The sequence below is a fragment of the Alligator sinensis genome, unplaced genomic scaffold, assembly GCF_000455745.1.
Source record: "Alligator sinensis unplaced genomic scaffold, ASM45574v1 scaffold170_2, whole genome shotgun sequence".
NCBI classification, from domain to species: Eukaryota; Metazoa; Chordata; order Crocodylia; family Alligatoridae; genus Alligator; species Alligator sinensis.
In genome coordinates, this window is record NW_005842290.1 from 1,190,433 (window position 1) to 1,211,759 (window position 21,327).

The 21,327-nt window shown below is 46.0% G+C and overlaps 1 protein-coding gene and 1 long non-coding RNA gene across 3 annotated transcripts in view; one reads left to right on the forward strand and one right to left on the reverse strand.

Moving 5' to 3' along the window:
- Nucleotides 1–21,327, forward strand: part of CDH16 (cadherin 16) — an 82,205-nt gene that overhangs the window by 14,731 nt on the left and 46,147 nt on the right. For both annotated transcript variants that reach the window (XM_006028138.2, XM_025209460.1), the window contains exons 3-6: nt 1,121–1,219; nt 5,164–5,304; nt 10,228–10,366; nt 15,232–15,390. In XM_006028138.2, the coding sequence (XP_006028200.1) occupies nt 1,121–1,219; nt 5,164–5,304; nt 10,228–10,366; nt 15,232–15,390 (538 nt within the window). The remainder of the gene's footprint in view (nt 1–1,120; nt 1,220–5,163; nt 5,305–10,227; nt 10,367–15,231; nt 15,391–21,327) is intronic.
- Nucleotides 1–21,327, reverse strand: part of LOC112551009 — a 77,453-nt gene that overhangs the window by 11,479 nt on the left and 44,647 nt on the right. The window lies entirely within an intron of this gene.

The window sequence follows — 21,327 nt, forward strand, 5'->3', positions numbered from 1 at the left end:
TACCTCCAGGATGTGGCATTCAGCCTAGCAGCCAAGCAATGTTACTGCCTGGCCTACCAGCAGTGAACTGCTCTGTTTATATAGGCAGCCTAGGATCTAAAATCGCTGCTGCAATTAAACACCTGTTGGCTGCTTGGCTCAGCCCTTAAAGTGGCATGCACCAACAGTGCCTTGCTACACTGCTCAGCCAGGGCAGGGTGCAGGACTGAGCTATGCAGGGTGGCTCCTGCAGCTACACGCACCCCTGGGAGGGCATGGGGGCGTGTGCCCAAGGATCTGTGCAGGGGAGGGTGGGCTGCTGCTGTGGGCTGGGGCTGGCACTGGGCTATTCCTGGCAGGGGCTGGGGCATGCTGCACCCGGGGGGGGTGGGCGGCGCGCGGCGGGGGGGGGGCTATGCGGGGCGGGGGGGGGTCAGTGAATTCTGTAGTGGCTGCAGCCCCACCATAGCCCTCTCCCAGCACTGCTGCTGCCCTTACCCCGAGTATGGCCTGGCCCAGCCCTCACCAGGAAAAGCCCGGCACAGCCCTGGCTCCAGCCCTCATTGACACGTGCCCCCATGACCTCTTGGGGTGTGTAGAGTGGAGGGAGCCGTCCCCGACATGGCTCAGTCCAGCACCTTGCCCCGGCTGGGCAGCACCTGCCCCAGCCCCATTTCCTCCCCCACTGCTGGGGCCTTCGCACCCCTCCCCTGGTCCCTTTCCTTACAACACACGTGGACCTGGTTACTCTCCTGGCTGCCTCAGTGCTGCGCTGTAGCTGTGCACATGCACACGGCATTTATTGGCCACATTAGGTCTGCATACCCCCAGGACTTTTTTAAGTACCCCTAGGGGTATGCGTATCTCCTGGGTGACGACCACCATCCTAGTAGAATAGAGATTGAGTGGCACCTTACAGACACTGCATACACATTTATTCTCACCAGGAAAAGTAGGAAGAGTTTGGACCGAATTCTAATCTAATTTATGATCGTGTAGATTCAGAATAACCCCACAAAATGAGATGAGAATTTTATCCAATCTCCCAAAGTAAGAAACATGCCAGAGATATATTGCCAGGAACAGTTTTAAATTTTCATTCGGTTTTGGCAAAACTAAGAGGCTTAATCCTTTTCTACAGGTTTTCCCTCTGTTATCTACAGTATATCCTATGAGCAGGAAAGAACATGTTGAAGTACCTGAAAATTATGGTGGTTCACTCCCTCTGTATCTGAAGAAGGTAGGAATACAAATAATATTTTATACATCTGCCAAGATGGTGGATGTCGATGGTCTAAACTGCTTCAGCTAAGACTTTAATTGGTCTGATTTTCTTCTCACTTGCTCTGCTGTAAATCATGACTAACTTAATCAAAATCATTGGATTTATCCCAGCAGAAAACTGGCATACAAGAGTGAAAATCACCTGCTGTATACTGGTGGTTTGTTTTTAAAGTCTTTCTGCTGTATACAGGGCTATCCCTAAGGTATGGTGAATTGGGGCAATAACCCCATGGTCTGCATTTTGGGGGGCCCTGCAGAGCTGGACAGAGTGACCACAGTGCCTCCTGCAGGGCCTGCCTGGTGCTGGTGGCTCCGCCTCACGCTGTGGAAGAAGCATGGAAACCACCCCCCTGGTATGGGGGAGACCCCAGCCAGTGCCCTGCCTCTGCAGGGGTCCCACGGGCCCTGTGTGGTGTTAAGGGGGCCCCGCACCCACTAGGGTCAGCCCTGGCTGTACATCAAACTGAGTTTCACTCTTCACTTTCTGTTTCCCAATCTATGCTCCTTCCTTCCCAGCATTATAGTGCTAGTACCCAGGAAATATGGAAAATAGTCATTATCACTAGATAAAAATATATTGATTTTAATATATTTGTCTTTGACAACAAGCTATTGGCTCCATAACTGATTAACCATTACAATCCTATCTTGTGTTAGTGAAGTAATCTGGACATAGAAGTTCAATGTGAACAATAAGAAAGAGAGGTCAGACTGATCTTCATTTGCTAGAGTTGAGCAATTTATAAGACAACTACTTGGAAAATGTGTTTTCTGCCATGAAAAATGTAAATGAAAAGAATTGTTCTTGTTGAAAAATTTCATAAATAATTTCTGATTTTCTTAGCCAAAAATAGAAGGGTTACTTGTCCATGTGGAAATGCTGCTGTGGGACCATGTAGGCGATGTGCTTCACAACCTCATTTTCCTCTATGGGTTGAGCTCCCTGGCTGGACATCTCCCAGGATGCATTGTAGTCTTCCCTCTGGCTGAGCCATGATTGAACTTTGCGGGAGTCTTCACTCTTAGTGGATGGTGAAAATGTAGTGTGGCTGGGCCGTAGGAGAGGGAATGCTGGAGAGATCCAGGCTAAGACTCACGTGAGGCACAACAGTACCATTTCCACATTTTTTCTGTTTATGACAAGTTTTCAGTCTTTATTGGTTATGCCTTTAATTTTCAAAAAACAGGGATGGACCCAGTCTACCTTATATTTTCCTTTAGTGCCTAAGTGTGGACTATGCATAATGTATGAGAAAAGCAAAAATGATGATCCAAAGCTATAAGGAAGTGTAAACCCCACTTAGTTAAGATGAATATATAAAATGTGTATATTTTTGATGAATGGTTATTTCCTAGTAATGGAAAAATGGCACAGGTATGTATGAAAAGTTAAATAATTTCAAAATAAGAAAATCGCACCCCACTCCAGAGATTGGATTACTGAAACAAAACAGGATCAGTAACAATCAATGCACCTAGGTTTTGTTTTTTTAATTCATAACAACCTATTTGACTTCAATAACTATTCTCTGTTAGAATAACAAATAAAGTCATTTTCCTTCATGGTCACAAGCACCATCTGTCATTTAATAAGTGTTTTCTGTGACTCATTAGTCTGCACTTAAATTGACTTTGAACAGAACATGCCATTTTATTGCTCCATTCTCTACACTACCAGTTAGGACTCTTTAAAGTCAACATTGATAAAAGCCAGTATAATTTGAAAGACTGGGATTTTCCAGCCTGAGCCACTGTTGTGGGAAATCATGCTGCTGCTACTAATAGCAGCACCACTTTTCAGAACTGACACTTCTGAATGAACAGATAAATGTGGTGGTACCAGGTACTGTATTTAAAATAAAAATATTAAAGGACCACATTTTTCAGAGGATATCAAAACCCCCAAACAAAAGCAACAAAAACCAAATAAATAGGCAAATAAACAAGCAACCTCCCCCAAGATTTGCATGCAGAAAAGGTACCAACAGGCTGATACCTGTTTGAATACCCAGTTGCTCAGCTACACATGCAAATTCAAGTTTTATGCACAGAAACATATATGTCTGCAAATATTTATGGATGTATTATTGGTGGGCCTTTGAAAATCCACCCCAAGATTTTTGTTGGAATATCTGAAGAAGAGTGAACCCACTTTTTCACTAGACATCAGTCTGCCTCTTCCTGATGTAAGTTATCTTACAAGCTTTTGTGCATGCCTGGAAACATTCCAGCAACAGGGCTGAAACCTAAAACTCTTACCCAGGCAAACCTTTCATTAAAATCAATAGGACATTTTGCCTAAGTAAGTATTACAGGAATGGGCCATTTGTATTTTGTATCATGTTTGTGCCTTTAGACTTTAAACTCTGCACTTGGAGACCTATGGATGGAAATGGCTAAGTAAGAGTTAAGCATTACTGTTCTTATTAAAACAGAATCTTATTTGTAGTAATAGCAATAACAGAGCAGTATGAAATTATGTTAATTTAGTTGCATGGGGGGCTCGAGCCTTTCTGCACTGGTCCAGGGCAGTAGGTGGGGGTGCTCTAGCAGCCTCCCAGGAGGCTGCTGGACCACCCCTCTCCCCAGGTCTGCGCCCCCTCCTCCAGCTGGCAACTGTCAGCATTGACTGGGGGGGAGGCAGGAGGGACAGAGCCACCCCTGACCCCATGTGTGACCCCCCATGTGTGACCCCCCAACTACCCCTGCTGGGGTCTTTGGGAGAGCCAGGCTCCCAACCCTACCACCCACTGCACAAGCATCTTGACAGCAGCAGAGATTGCCATGCCCTGAGCTGGAGCTGGGCAGGGAGGGAAAGAACAGAGTCCCCCTGCCTCATGGGCCCAGCCTGGTTCTCCCCAAGACCCCAGCAGGGGTAGGTGGATCGGGCATGCGAGGCGGGGGGTTCTGTTTCCCTGCTTCCCCCCTCATCCCCCAGCTCCAGCCATGGCAGCCTCTGCCACTGTCAAGGTGCTTGCATGGGGGACAGGGGGTGGGGGAAGGGAGACCCCCACATTGCATGGGCCCAGCTCAGCTCCCCCCAAGACATCAACAAGGGTAGCTGGGGGAGGCACACATGGCAGAGGGGGCTCTCTTCCCCCACTGTGCAGGGAGGAGACTGTCTCCTTTCTGGGACAGCCCTGAGGGCCAAGGGCACCGGTGTGAGCACCAGCCCAGCCCTGCAAAGCTGCATGGGATACAAGCAGAATCGCCCAAAATTAACCTTCACACAGAACCTGTACACAGCCTCTCTAAGGTGCTCTGCCTTACTGCGCCTCGTCTGATACTTCATCAGATGCGGGTTAAATTTTTGCATGAACAATCATTTTAAACGCACTCTGCAGCTGTGAACATTTGTTATGCTATGGCTGTAGAGTACCTTTAGGAGCCTCATCCTGTGAAAGATGTAACTTCTGTAAGTGCCCAATACGCCCACATGCATTTCTCCCCTGCTGCCTCATAATGGCCTTGCACATTGAAAATGGAATAGGGAGATTCAGCTGTCTCCCCCTGCCAAATTCACTCAAACCTCTTCTACTTAACGCTTCTGTCCTCTGGGGGTAAGAGACCCACCAGCTTCTGTATGTTTTATGAATGGACTACTCTTCTGGGGAAATCACCCTGTGGCCCTCATATGCATTACCTCTCACAAGGCCCACAAATCCTTGGGCCACTCCTGGCAGTGCACTCCAGCTAGTATCACCAGAGTTTTGGCACAAATTGGGGGCAATGAATGGTCCTTAGTGTTCATCTGTAACCATCTCAAGCACTCTGACTTGAGAGAGAGCATCTGTGAAGTCCTGTTTGGCAAATAAGATGCACTTCTTAGGAGCAAAATACTTTTTTACCCTTTCACTCTGCACTAAGACTCTCCCTCACATGCTTTATTTTCAACATCAGGTTAACCTTGCTGTTGATGGTCAGGCAAACATTCAACTGGTTGGAAATGAAGAAGGACTATTTGGAATAGAGCCAGAGTCTGGGATTCTGTATGTGACCAGACCCCTGGACCGGGAGAAACAAGCTTTCTACACGCTTCAGGTATCAGACATGCCAACCAAACCAGTCCCATCCCTTTTTTGCTGCCCTACTGCATATCTCCAAGCTGCCTTATGTTATTGTCATATGTTCCACTGTAACAGCAAGAACATGCAAACCACACCCTGTATGCTATACACTAGTGAACAGGCACCAAGGCTATGGCAACTGTGAAGACTTGGCACCTCTGAAAATAGGGCCATTTATTTGAATGCCAAGAGACCGAGTTAAAGGATTAACTTTGGGCACGGGGTGTTGGAACTGTGATTGTCCAGGAAATATGCAAGAAACAAGGGCTTTTTGGTGCTAGCTTCCACTGGACACACAGCCTGTATAAGAGGGAGAGATGTCAGACAAGATTGCAGGTTCAAAGCGCTCTTTTCCAGGCCTCTCATGTAAACCTTGCTTAAACTTCAGGTCCATGTTTGAAATTGGTAGCTGATAATTACGGGTGTTTGTTATGACAGGCAGACTATAACTTTAGAAAGTGTAAAGCTTTCCTCATGCCACCTCCTAGCCACTGCCTCCAAGGAAGCTTGTCATTCTTCTTTGAATCAAAAGCACTCACATACAGACTAAATGCACTCAATCTAGTCTTGTTTGGTTTAATTCACAGGGGTTGCATCTACAATGCAATTAATTTGCTGAAATACACTCCAGCACCGTTTGTGCCAGAGTCAGCTGTTCCCAGGTGTAGGGTACACACATGTCGAGGACTGCAGCAGTTTGAGCTGGGCTGGAGCAGCCCTGGGTTGGCAGCAGGTTTGGCAGGGGCCAGCCCTGGACTCTGGGTCATGGCTTCGGGCAGTAGAGGGGCTGGCTGGGGCACAAGAGTGCCCAAAAAGTGGAGCCGTGTGGGTAGGTGGCAGACAGGGGCTTGGGCCCTGCTGACTGGGCTGACTGGTTCAATATATGGTCGGGTCAGAATTTACACATGCGTTTGGGCACAGTTCTTTTTGCTGCTGTAAGATAGTACTGTCTCTGACAGTACTAGCTTACGGCAGTGAACATTACTTTGGTGTAGTCTAATACCATTGCACGTGTAGACCGTGACGCTTTACATTGCAACAAATTAGTCTACCGTGCAGTTAAGTACATGTGTAGATGCACCTAAGGAGGTTTTTATACAGAGCCCCACTCACAGTCTAAACCTTAACATATGCACCCTTATAAAGACTTACCAGCATGATGAGCTTCTTACATTTTGTAACACCTTCTTCAGCTGCTTTGGCCAAATTCTGAGGGTTGCTGAATGCCTTTAGTGAACCTCTTACTCTCATTGACTTCTAATGGAACTACAGTTGCTCAGCACCTTATCTTGCCTTTCTGAGGAAATCAGCTTCTATTTATTCACCTACAGAAACTAGACATGTATCTAACTTCCCATGCTGTTTTTCTAATGCCCTTCACCCTAATATAGGGACCTCCTCCCACTGGGGCTGATAACTGAGTTTGCTTTCCATAGACAGAGAATTTACTTGTTCTGTACAGGGATTTGGTGATGTTAATGCCACTGGAGTCACTCTAAGGTAGGATGATCATTTCATAGACTCCCAAGCAGTCAATGAGCCTAGTTGCTCTTGCTCATAGTTTCATAGTTCGGAAGGGACGTGAGCAGATCATCAAGTCCGACCCCCTGCCATGGGCAGGAAAGGATGCTGGGGTCAAACGACCCTGGCTAGGTGATAATCTAGCCCCCTTTTGAAGACCCCCAGGGTAGGAGCAAGGACCTCTCCCCTTGGAAGTTGGTTCCAGATCCTAGCTGCCCTGTCTGTGAAGTAGTGCCTCCTGATATCTAGCCTGAATCTACTCTTGGTCAACTTACGGCCATTATTCCGCGTTACTCCTGGTAGTGCTCGAGGGAACAGGGACTCTCCCATAGCCTGCTGGTCCCCCTTGGCCAGTTTGTAGATGGCCACCAGATCCCCTCTCAGCCTTCTCTTGTGGAGGCTGAACAGGTTCAGGTCCTGTAGCCTCCCCTCGTAGGGCCTGCCCTGCTGCTCCCTGATCATGCGAGTGGCCCTCCTCTGCACCCTCTCCATGCTGTCCACATCCCTCCTGAAGTGTGGCACCCAGAACTGGACGCAGTACTCCAACTGTGGCCTGACCAGTGTCGCATAGAGGGGGAGGATCACCTCCTTGGACCTGCTTGTGATGCATCTATGGATGCATGACAAGGTGCGGTTAGCCTTCCTGACCACGTCCCCACATTGGCGGCCCATGTTCATTTTGGAATCCATAATAATGACACCAAGATCCTTTTCTGCCTCTGCACTGATGAGAAGGGAGCTCCCCAGCCTGTAGGTATGCTGCTGGTTCTTCCTCCCCAGGTGCAGTACCTTGCACTTGTCAGTATTGAAACCCATCCCGTTCTCATCCGCCCACCCCTGTAACCTGTCTAGATCTAGTTGCAGCCTGTCCCTCTCCTCCAGCATGCCCATTTCTCCCCACAATTTAGTGTCATCCGCGAATTTGAACAAGGTGCTTTTTACCCCCTCGTCCAAGTCGCTGATGAAGATGTTGAACAGAGTGGGCCCGAGGTCTGAGCCCTGAGGGACCCCACTGCCCACATCCCTCCAGGTCGAAAAAGCCCTGTCCACCACCACTCTCTGGGTGCGGCCCTCCAGCCAATTAGTGACCCATCTGACTGTGTAGGCATTGACGCCACAGTCACCTAATTTCTTAATTAGAATGGGGTAAGAGACAGTGTTGAAGACCTTCCTAAAGTCCACAAAGACTACATCCACCGCGACACCTGTGTCCAAGGATTTGTGACCTGGTCGTAGAAGGCCACCAGGTTGGTCTGACAGGACCTGCCTCTGATGAACCCATCTTGGTTGCCCCTAAGCATGGTCTCCCCCGGTGGTCCCTCACAGATGTGCTCCTGGATAATTTTCTCAAAGAGCTTCCCCAGGACTGAGGTAAGACTAACGGACCTGTAGTTTCCTGAGTCCTCCTTCCCCCCTTTTCTGAAAATGGGGACCACATTGGCCCTTTTCCAGTCCTCTGGAACCTCGCCAGAGCACCGTGAGTGCTCGTAAAGCTGTGCCAGGGGTCCCGCAATGATCTCTGCTAATTCCCTCAGCACTCTGGGGTGGAGATCATTAGGACTGGCTGATTTGAACACATCCAGTCCCACCAGAAGTTCCCTGACTAGGTCCTCACTGACCCTGAGCCTGGCTACGCCTCCCCTGGGACCTACGGGGGAGGGGGGTGACCCAGTCCCTCCTCAAAAAGATGGAGGCAAAGAAATTGTTAAAGAGGTTAGCTTTGTCATTTGGTGTGACAACCAGATTTCCTAGCATGTCCTGCAGAGGCCCTACGTTACCCGGTACCTTCTTTTTACCCACTATGTATTTAAAAAAGGATTTCTTGTTGTCCTTGATCTGGGTCACTAGTCCCAGTTCCATCTCAGCCTTAGCCTTCCTAACAGCCCCCCTACAGTCTCAGGCAATGGAAGTATAATCCTCCTTGGTGATGGCCCCTCCTTTCCATTGGGTGTACGCCTCCTTTTTAGCTTTGAGACATTCGTGGATGCTTTTGGTGAGCCATGGGGGCTTTTGAGCACTCCTGCCCCCTTTGATCTGTGTGGGGATTGTTACCCTTTGGGCTTGGAGGATCATTTCCTTAAGGAACGACCACTCTTCTTGGACTCCCAATTTCCCTTCCCTCCAGGACCTCAATGCTTCCCCAGCTAGTCTCCTTACCTCATTGAAACCCGCCCTCCTGAAGTCTAGGGCTGTTGCCTTGCTGCAGGCCTTTGACATCTTGTGCTGGATGGTGAATTCCAGCAGGTGATGATCGCTGTCGCCCAGGTGGTTGAGCACCCGCAGTCCCCTCACCAGGTCATCACCTGTGGCCAGGACCAGGTCCAACAAGGCATTTCCCCTGGTGGGACTATGCCCCTGGGTTAGGTGGAGGTCCTGTAACTCAGCTAGGAACCTATGTGAGCGGTCGGACCTGGCTGACTGCTCTTCCCAGCAGATGTCTGGATAGTTTAGGTCACCCATGATGACCACGTCCCTTGACTTAACTGCCTCCGCGAGCTGACCTGAGAATTCCCGGTCCAGCTCTTCCCCCTGGTTGGGTGACCTGTAGTATCATGAAATAGGAATACTATTAATATCTGGATGCTTAGATCTGTTCACACAGCTCTTTTCCTGGACAACACATAGGGCTAGATTACGACTAGCTTTGTCTGGGTACACAGAAGGACAACAGACACCCTTTCATTCCACCCCTCCAACCAGGAACAGCCACAATCTCAGACCTTATGCTCCTTGGAGGATCAATACTACTGTACTGACAATGGCCCCACACAGCCTGAAAGGCCTGGGGATGGGACATTATCTTCACTCTGCCATCCCATTCTGCACTGGCTAAGCTGACGGAGCATCCTGTTTAGCCTCTCTCCTAAATCTACAGGTGGTCCAATAAAAGATATCAGGAAAAGAACCTGCTTCTCGCATATTTCCTGGACAACACTCCAACAAGATTCCAGCTCTTCCACAAAGGAAGAAACATTAGCTGCCCAGAGTCAGAGTCATTTTCCCTCCCTCTGCATCCCCTTTTGTTTCTTTTTGCTGAAGAAATGCATAGCAGATCTGTCACTAGGAAAGCTGAACTGACTGGTGCCGAAACAGCATGTTAAGTTTACCATCACGTGACAGTGGAGAAGAATCACACTTTCTTCCAACACTGAACTAGGATCGTTACAAATTTACAAACACAATACAGTGCAAATGCTTTACAATAGCACTACCCCTTACCCTGCTCTAGTTTCATGGTGCTGCTCTCTAGAAGGTTCCTATGCCTCCTCCTGGGATATTGTCATAGATTGAAAAAAACAGTAGTCATATTTTCACACTAACCTTTAAAAGTGAAAAGTAAAAATGCATGTATAAAAGCATTCTGTTTTAAAATCAGGTAATTGCAAAAGATGAAGACGAGCAGCCAGTGTCTGATCCTGTAACCATAATGATCACAGTCAAAGATGAAAATGACAACATGCCAGTCCTGACAGAGGAGGTATTTTCCGGGATTCTCAGCAAAGGGACAAAGCAAGGTAATATCTCCTTGACTCCTTACGGAAAGACAGATTTCATCTTCACTTGCCTCCCTCCCACTTAAAACATGCCAAGGGTTTTCGTGCTAATCTTAGTAAACTGGATCAAGCATTCCATTTTTAAGATCATCCATTTGTATAATTGTATTGTGTTTTCATTAAAAATGACTTGGAAATTATCTCCTCTCCTAAGACGGTGGGGGCTTGAGCAGACATGAACAAATACAACATGGCTTCCCTCCTCAGAGATAACCACAACCATATGTGTGGATGTGAGAAGTTGAGTGCCTTACTCTTTGGGATTAGTGCATTCTTTTTATTTGCCATTCGGCGATATGCATGCAGTAAACAAAAGAGAAAATATAGAAACCATGTGACTGCTTGTTCCATAGCCTTTTGCACACTGCTGCTGGAGAGTTGCTTTCAGATGTCAGTACAAAGCTTCCTGCTCACTGATGCTCAGTAGTGAAATGTCAGGGAGGAGATAAGCAGGCTAAAAGGAGCCTATCTTGGAAGCTGGACTGTTCTATCATTAGTTTTATAGATAAACTTCCCAACGTATTTTTAAACATCAAATGTTATTGCATAGCTGAGTATAAAGTCATAAAGAGATTTTTTTTGTAATGGTACCAGATGTAGTTTCGGGACTTTTCATATCGAGAATCAGATTGTTTGTCTTGGTTAAGCCATCTCCTCACATTAACCTAAATCAGGATCACAAATGGCTGCTACCACAAACATGGTAAAAAGTTTCCTTGAAGATCTACCCTTAAAAGTCAGGAACAGCAGTGGAATGAGTTACCTTCCAAGCAATATGCCAGGATACAATGGGATAGCAACAGTGCATAAACTGGTGAAAGCTTGATTTAGCCCAGTATCTCTACTGGGCACAAGAGTGGCTCTAGGATGTGTACTAAACTCTTACTGCCACCTGCACCACTCTACAAATGTCCAAGGGCACCTAAAGCAGGAGTGATGCCCCCCCCTACTTTAAGACTCTCAGCATGTGAGGGTTTGTCTCAACTAGGATTAAAAGGTGGTGTTTCAGAGCGTGGTAGGTAACACATTCTAACTAGCTCGTTCTAAGATAGAAAGTGATGATAGAACAAGTTGTTTTTTAACATATTAAAAACACCTAAAGGAACAGTCTGCAGGTCACCTTTACCTGTGAGCATGTTAAAATACACTTAATCCTTTCTGCAGTAAAGTTGTAACACATTAGCTAAAACATTTTTAAAAACCTCTTACTCTTGTCTGCATCTACCAGAGGAGGGGTAAAGTTAAATATAGAGGCTAATTTCTCACTAATTTGTCCTGCAGGGTAAGTGAGTTAAAAAAGGCACATAAAAAGCCCCCACACAACATTGTAGTGTTTTTATGCCAACAGAGGTGTCAGTCAGGACACAAGGTGAGAGAGAACTGAAAGCCAGGTCCATTCAGGCCTCATTCTCCTCTGACATGGCTGTAAACTCTTTGAGTAACTCCACTGAATGCCACTGATTTATAGGGGTGTAAAACAGGTGTAAAGGATAAAGCCTTTAATTAAAGACCTGCAGTTCTTTCCATCTCAGATCTGTAGTTGCCTTAAGTGCAACTGCATTCATTTGGGTTGCATTGGTCATGCTGCTTTGCGTCATATCCCAGGAGGAGGCTCTTGACAGCAACATTCTTTCTATTGTAGACTGTTATAAAAGGTTTGCCGTGCATTTCCATATGATTGTGAGAGGTGAAAGTAACCTTATGTCACAGCAACAAAAGGTTTCATAGTGTGAAGGCTAAATGAGTTTTAATGGGCACTTGTCATTTGCTGCAATTTGTCAAAAAACTCGAGGACCAAGGAAAAAAAAACAGGCAGAGTAATGTACTGCTGCAATCTGAATAATATTACTGGCATTTAACCTAACAGGTTTTTCTGATTCTACTTTCCGATTATTATTCCAAACTTTAACCCTTATTTGGGAAGAGATTTCCCCACTCTAGTAACAGGAATACAGCATACTCAGTTATAGGAATACAGCATACTCACTACACTCATCTCCTGGAATCTCCTGGAGCGGGGTTGATGAGTGTACACTACACTCATCTCTTGGAAAAGACGTGACTGCAAGATTATCTTAGTTTATCCATCAGGGAAGGAAGCCAACCAGCTATTAGAAGGTTTAGTGGGCAGGTGCTCCGCCATTTTATGTAGGTCAAACCCTATGTGTGCTTTCATGCAAAATGAGCGTGATGAAACTGTTAAATTAGGATGTTGTGAATAGTACCTGATTGTGTGAGCTGCAAACTAATTCTTACTCCCTGCTATTTTTGCAACGTGCCAGTTAAACTAGTGTAAAACAAAGGCAGGACATAGTTTAACTTTGCTTTACACTGCTTCAAGGCAGCAGTCTCTAATGTGGAACACCAAGGCTGTAGTGCTGAAGAGCATATGTACAACACAGAGGTTTAATTCTCCCTAAACTGAAGCGGTGTTTTTTTTTAATTTAAAGTGCATTACGCCACCGAATATGCTACAGCAGCTGGAATTAACGCGCACTACACCACCGAATGTGCAAACAGCAATGCCATTAAAGCAGTGCAAAAGGCATTTAACCTGCTTTAAACCCGTTTCAAAGTGTCATCTACAAACACTCTAACAACATCACATACCTATGCAGGATGGAAAAGGAAGGAGAGAATACCCAAATACATATGGCAGGGGTTATTTTTTCCAAAGATGTTCCAAACATGTTTTTCACCTGAAAGACAGATTATGCAACATGCTATTCACTTACTCAATGGACAGATTACATATGGTCACTGCAACAAGAATTCACTGAACAGGTAACCCCTCAGCTGGCATAAACCAGGATCAGGGGCAGATCTGGGAGGAAGGGGGGCAGTGGTACACTCATACCCCACTTTGATTCCTACTCCACCCAAAGTTTAAAACAAACTTCCTAGCAATGCCTGCAGCATTTCTATTTTGACAGCAGTGAGGAACTCAGTTGACTTCATGGGTCATTATCATCAACCTGCTTTTCTAAACTCTTCATTGGACAGATGTTAATGACCCTCTCTCCTTTTTTAAGTCTTGCCGTTCCACTAATCAAGCTATCCTCTCTTCTTCAATTCTTCTGTCTGTTTGCTGCTTTTATTTCATAGCCCTGCAGGTTGTTTTTAACTCTAGCTAAAAAAGTTAACTCAGTATGGAAACATTAATTCAGGTGAACATCAACGCAGGTATGGAAATAACTTTCAGTGAAACATTGCACTGTCAACATGCTCAAGGCTAGATTTTGTTTTATGAAATGTAGATTTAATTCTAATGACAACAGGATGCAAGAAACAACATTTTTTGGTTATTTTTAACTAGTTTGTTGTGAGGTTTTTTCTACATAATATATGATATAGTAAATTAATGCATGTTCTAATGAAATTATATTTGTTTTTGCTTTTAGCTTAAACTGAATAATACAGCCCAAGGTCCCTAGCCTATTATGAATTTCTTTTTACCTGGAGAAAAATGCTTGTTGCGTTATATGTGATGATATAGCACACCATCTGCACCCCACAGATCTTTTCAAAATCCCAGATCTGCCCATGGTCAGGATAGCTCCATTAAAGCTAGGCCCAAATTGGTTCTTGGAAGAGGCAAAGTCATTGGTCTTCCAGTTAGGCCACTGAATAGGGATCTCTAGAACCACTGACTTTAGTCATGGCAGGACAGGATTCAGAAGTGGGGTATCTGTGTTTTCCTGCAAAGCACAAATACCTCTAGTTTTGTTACCTTGTGACTTTTGCTTTAATTTACATCAGGAAAGAACAGGTTTAAATGTACAAAATCAGGGCATAAATGGTGCAGAGGACTACACAAAGGTCCCTCGTCCTTCACATTTCTACCAAATGCTCCTGTATTTTGTCTCAGTTTTGCACCTCTGTCAGATCTGGCATCTGTATGGTAAACTGTGGTACTGATGGGCATATATACGTATCGAAGGCCACCTCAGTCAGCCCGTCACATGCTGTCACAACGCAGCACACTGACCATCTGCACCCACCCTTACACCAGCACTGACCTGCCAACTTGTGGCCAGGCGCTAAAGTGAGCTTAACCCATGAAGAGCTCTCTCCGTCCTGTACTTTCCCAGAGCAAGACCCATGCGGTTTGTAAGCAGCATCTCCAATAGCTGAACCAAGAAGCAGCCTCCTTGACTAAACCAATAGGAACTGGGGAAGAAATGACCTTGCAGCTGAAGCTTTAAAGATGTACTGAGGTCTCAGGGAGCCAGAGAAATGTTCTTTTTTTTCCACGGAAATGTGAGAGTCTCACCTAATCACAAAGCTTCAGCAGTTGGTGCTTCAAGAAAAAACACCAGATATCATGACAGTCAACGTCTCTAGCATGCCTATTAAATGAGGGTGATGATTCTGAGGGATGTTGTTAGGCTTAACACCCCATTTATACAGACCTTTGAATGCCTCAGAAGGTGCTGCATAGCCGCAAAGTATTTCTTATTACGCCTCATAGGCAATAGGCATCTGAGGCAGCTGTGGGATTTGAAAACTCAAATGGTGTAAGATTCTAAACTTACATTTCTAAAAGAAACTATTAAACTAGCATCAATACCCAAAGCCAAGTTAAACAAACCAAGGAGGGAAATTATCTACACTACACTTAATCTGTCCCCTTCAACTGAAAAAATAGGTGACACATTACATCTCTATAGGTACCACAGAGTTCTATTTATTCCAGACGTGAAGAGTTAAGCTATAGAAAGAGAATTGAAATGCTGCCATGGAAAGTATTTTTCTTGGTGAATTAGGATACTTTAAAACAGATAGTTGTGCCACCCAAACCCAATCTGCAATCTTTCTAAACCCAGGAACATCTTTTGTGCATGTGAGTGCCATTGACTTCGATGACCCTTCCACGCCAAATGCCGATTTACAGTATAAAATACTCACTCAAACTCCACGCCAACCCTCAGAGAACATGTTCGAAATAAACTCGAGGACAGGAGCTGTTTTTTTATCTGCAGAAGGTAAGGTACAGCTCTGAAGTTTTGCCTTGTTTGTGCTGAAGTATTTGAATAATTATGGTTCTGAAAGCTTAAACTGACAGAAGTTGGTTACATAAGAACTTAAGAATTGCCATTTTCTGGGTCAGACCATAGGTCCACACAGGGGCTGAGAGCAGATGCTGAAAGGGAGAGTGAACTGTGTATGACTAGGGTTTTTTCCCACTGTTCCTCTCTTGCTCGCATTTAAGGTCTATGAAGTTCTAATTCAGAGGGTGAATTAATTCTAATTCTAATTCCCAGGCACAATAGCTACTGATGCCTCTTTCTTCTAAGAATTTATCCAATCCGTTTTTGAATCTAGCTAAACTACCAGCTTCCACAACATCTGGGGGGAATGAGCTCCACACCTTAATTACATGTATGTGAAAAAAAAACTTACTTTTGTTCATTTTAAATTTACTGAGTGCATCTATAGGAGATGCTTTACTGGGCAGTAGTGTAGTTTACCAGAGCAAATGCAAGTAGCAAATTGACTTGTGATTAGTTATTGCGCAGTAGCACTCGTGTAAATGCCTGATTGGGAGCAAAGCTGCTCCTGGTCGGCCAGCAAGGGGTGGGAGATTGCTCCCTGCTCCAGGAGCTGCCTGCTTCCAGGGCAGGTTCTGCTACCGGAGTCCAGGCAGCGATTATATCCTCTTGCCCTGGCAGCAGGGAGCTCCAAGCCCCCTGCTCTGAGATGGCGATTCGGGAGTCAGGGCTGGGAGATCCTTATCTCCCAGCCTCCACTTCGCCATCACAATCGGGAGCCCAGGAGGTGGGGATCCTTATCTTTCAGCGCTGGTCCCACTGTCATGAAGCTGGCTGTGGGAGATAGGGATCTCCCAGCATTGGACCCGCAACTGCAAAGCTGGTACTGGGAGCTCCCTGCAGGCAGGGGCTGGGAAGCCTGTTCCAAGTGATCATGGAGCTGAGTGGGGAACAGGTTTTCCAGCCACCACACTGCCATTGAGGAGTGGGGGCTAAGAACTGTCCCAGTCAGGGGCAGGTCTCAGCCCTGTGTGCCAATGGAGCAATCAAGGCACAGGGTTTGGAAAGAGCTGCAGGGGTGGGGCAGGTCCCAGCACCCTGGCCCGATCTGCTGGTGGGACAGCTAGCAGGGTGAGTTCAGGGTAGGAGTCTGGGACCTACCCCTCCCCTGCAGCTCTTTCCAAGTCCCCTGCCCCGATCGGGGAGCTGGGACCTGGACCTCTCTACTGCTGAGATAGGGGGACATTAGTTCTGTCCAGGCAGCAGGCAGCCCTCCGGGGGCAGAGTGCAATGTCCCAGCTCCAGCCAGGACACAGCTATCTCCTGGCCCTATGCTCTCTCCCAGGCCCTGGGCTAGCACCTGGGGGAGCCTAGAACTCCCCCTGGTGGCAGCAGGGGCCCACTGCAGTTTCCTGCCATTAGCAGTATATGTGCTCCCACTTCCCTGCATGTGTGAACACCTGCCTGGGAGTGTTTACTCGCAAGTAAACTGTTCCCAGATCTAATGCACGTGTAAACACACCCACTACCTACGAGTTTCATTTTGTAATCCCTAGTTCTTGTATTGTGGGAGACAATAAATAATAAATCCCTATTTACTTTCTCTTCACTATTTTGCAAACGCTTATCACGTCTCCCCTCAAATATCTCTTTTCTAAACTGAATAGGCTTAGTCCCTTTAGCACCTCCTCCTCATATGGAAGACCTTCCATACTGCTAATTATTCTTGTTGCCCTTCTCTGTACCTTCTCTAGTTCTTCTATATCCTTTTTGAGGTGAGGAGACCAGGACTGTGATGGCAACACTACTGTACAGTAGCAGCTAAAAATAACCATGCAGCAATGGGACTGCGCAGTAATGCCAGTTACTGGGCAATCATTTAATTCTTGTGCAATCATTTAGTAACAACTGTGCAGTCCGCTGCACATGTAGATGCACCCAGAGAGTCTGAAAACTCTCATTGCATATGAAACTGTATTGTACAGGTAAGGTATTCCACTGAAAAACCTTTTAGAGGGTCAAATTCCTACCTACTAAAAATGTAATAGTCTGAAGTAACCAACCCATTACAGAATTCCTTCTTCAGTTTTTGTATATACACAAGTCACTGTTACCTTCCACATCTTAAGAAAAAGTTTTCTGCAGACTCTGTTTTCATTTTTAAGTCATCTATGGAGTGACAATCTAATCCCATGGTATGACTCAATTTAGTGGCACTCCACCATGATCTTGATAAAGTTGCACAGACCTTTTACCAGTCTAGGCAGACACCCATCCCCAGGCTTTCAGGATAACTAAGTACAGATGTTAAAAAGCCCCTGGTGGAAGCACTCTAACTTTATAGCACTTTATACAAAGCACAGTAAGTTAGAGTGGGAGCCAACTGAACAGACGTTCGCTGCTTGATGGGGGGCTCGCAGCCTGCCCACATGGGCTGCTGGGAGTGCTCCCGTATACCTCCCAGGAGAATGCCAGAGCAGCTCCTCTCACCAGCCTAGCCCCCCTGCCAACTGGCAATTGCCAGCAGTGGCTGGAGGAAAGAGGGGGGTGAACAGAGCTATGAGCCTCCCCTCACAACTGGCTGGCTGGGATTGGGGGTAGGCCAGGCCTGTTGGGGGGAGCTCTCCCCCCTCCCACAACAATCTCTTGACATCTGCAACCAGCAGCCAGCAGCTGCAGTAGGTGTGGCCCAGCTAGGGCTGCTACAGATGATGGGCTCTGGGGTCTGCGTCCCTGCAGCAACCCCAGCCAGGCAGTAGCACACTGCTGCTGCGGGGGCAAGAGGGAGGCCTCTGAGCCCTTCCCCTGTAGACCCACCCTGGCCAAGCAGTGGTGCACTTCAGCCCGGTGGGGATAGGTGCTAGGAGATCCCAGTTTCCTTCCGCCACAGCCCTCTGTCCTGCCCTGGGTTGCAGCATGCCAGCCAGTGACAGTTGAGGGGTTGTGGGCAGGACTGGCCCTGCACTCAAGCACAGCACAGGAATGCTGCCCAAGGCTAGAGCACAGCCCTGTGCAACGCCACCTGGGATAGCAACAATCACATTTTAACTTAACCCTCAATAGGATCTGTCATAGATAAAGTGCTCTAACAGAAAGTGTTTTAGGTTAGTACACATCCATCCAGGGTTAATTTAGGGCTCAGACAGAAGTGACAATATTCACCTGATCTGGCCACAGAAAGCAGTCTATAGCCATGACCAAACACAAGTGAATGGCTGCAGACCACTTAAAAATGGCTATTTAGCAAAAAATCTGAACCCTCACTGCATGAGGGGTCAGAGGAAGACATTTCAAAACAGAGCATCTTCGGTAACTTGTATCCGCACTGCCTCCTAACCTTGAGCTGATCTGCTGCTGGTGGATCCAATTTCAGGGGGGCCAGAGTGCTTGCTGTCAGGGGGGCACCAGCGCTCTCAGGGGGGGCACATGCCCTCCCGTGCCCCCCGCCCCACCATGTGACCTCTATGCTCGAGCTGTTATCCGAATAAGAGTGGGGAAAGGGAGTAGAGGAAGTTTGGTCTGGGTTTTTTTCAGCTCTTGCTGGAGAGTAGGGAGGCTTCAATTCACCCACTCCACCCTCTAGCGCTGGCTGGAGAACCCCTAGAACAAGATCCTTCTGCTCCTTTTCCCCCCTTGCATTCTGAAAACAGCACAGGCTGGTAGGGGGTAGGGCCATTGCTAGGCGAAATTGGCTGCAGGTTGCAGCCAGAAGTTAGATTCCCCTCTTCCCTGGACCCACACTACAGTGAAGGGGGATTGCTGTAAGTCAGAACACTTCCTGCAAAGTTTTCTCAGTGACAGAGGGGAGCTGCACTTCTGTCTGAGCCCTTAGAGCAGGATCTACCATTTTAAAACACTTTATATGCCATGAATGTCTGTTCTGTTATGGCTATAAAGTGCTTTCTGCATGCTTAAAGCACATTAAGCGTAATGTCTGTATCCACCCTCAGTTGGTAATATACCGCCTTTCACTTGGGCCACCAAATGACATTGCCATCATTCTGCAAGAAGCCTTTTGGTCTCACAGTTCTCTATCTGACTTGTAATTATAATCTTTTCTGTGTGCAACCAAGTTTTACTTTGTAGTAGATTTTTCTGAAGTTGCAGACTGTAAAATGGAGCTGGGCACTTGCACATTGTTATCCTTGAAATATACAGCCAGAAGCTTTGTGTACACCCACGCCACACCAACCTGTCATTATTGGTGAATAATGACAGGTTGTAGTCATTGTTTTCTTATGTAATGAAAGGTCTTTCTGAAGTTCATTTTGTGCACCTGCCATCACTGTGCACTGGATGTGAGGTTTTCTAAAGACTGAGTCCATATGAATGCAACAGCCATAGCTCACTTGGGAAAGTGCAACTTAATAAAGGCAGTACAAATGGATAAGGGATTAAATCAATCTACAGATTTTCCCAAACCCATGATTTGATTTATGGCACAAACTGTGCCTATTATTTAATGGGGTCCTTCCCAATTGACTCAAAGGAAAAGCAACATTCATAAGAAATCCTAGAAGAAAATTGAATGATGCTAAATGTTGGGAAGAGAAGCCTATAATGGGATAAATGTCTCCTCCTCATTCACAATAGCATATCCAGCTCCAGAGCTTTTTTCTATATATGCTATTACAGCAAAAGGATATGTGTCATCTTACAAGGATCTGCTGTCACAGACTTTTCTTTTTGTTATAATTGCCACATGTTGCCAAAAAACCTGTCCAACCAAAGACAATGTTTTGCAATTTTAATTAACTTAAATTAATTTTTAATTAACCAATAGATATTTGTAGAGCAAAATTTCCTCAAAACACAAGGATTAAATATAGCATCTAGCAAACAACAACAGGATGAAACAGAAAAAAATGGTGGAGTCTGACTTTCAGTACCCTGCAAAGATGCACTGATGTTAAAAAAAGGCACACAAATGTTTGTCTACATTGCAAATGGAGGTGTAATGATTAATTAGTCCCTTATGCATGGTACTGCTATAGGCATGAAGTAAGTGCACATAACTTAAGTGTGCAAAGGCAAGTCCTGTGGTCAGAAATTGGTCTTTGATGTTACTTATTGCATTTTTTATTACATTTTCAAATACTAGATATCAGTTGCTACAGTATCTAAAGTGCACTTGAAGGCAAACCCAAGGCTAAGATAGTAACACTAAATGTTTCCATGAGAGAGGGGTTCAAGAGCTGCCTTAAAAAATAGTCATGGCTCATCTCTTAAGAGAGCCCTTGTTTCCATTGTAGATAAAGACTAGAGGTCACTGGAACGCTCAGGAAACATTGGGACCAACTGGGGGGACAGCAGAGAGCTGGGAATCATTTACTTCACTTATATAAGTGCTCTGTTTTAAGTTATCAGTTAAAATATGCAAGTCAAACCCAGCAAGGACCCCAAAACAAAAAGGGTTCAGGTGAAACGAGGCCTATAGGTTTAAGGAGAGGTTAATTTTAGTTTTGTTCATAATGTGTCCGGAATAAATTTCTAACAGAATGGACCTTCACTGCACTATAAGCAGTGTCATTATAAGGCACAGTGTCCATAAAGCTGAGCCTGTAGTCAGCAGGCTGAAGAACAGAATAGTGTACATAGGGTAAGCTGGCACATTATGTAGATGGGCCCAATCAGAGGGGAAGAGGGTGGTTCTTTTCTATATTTCCAGCAACAAGATGTCACCTGCTATATTGCATGCAGCACAAGTCAGTTCATCCTGGGAAATTTGTTCAACATATCACAGGTAAGTGATAGCAAATGTAGGTTAAAGCCATGACTTGAACAAAATGGATAGTTTGACTAGAATATGTTCCCATATTACTACTCCCTGTTTTTCCTTCACTTGTGTCCCCCTGGAAGACATCTCCACAGGGAACATGCAGTAAATGCGCATCTCTCTTCCTTGGGAGGTGTTACAAGGTCTGCAAAAGC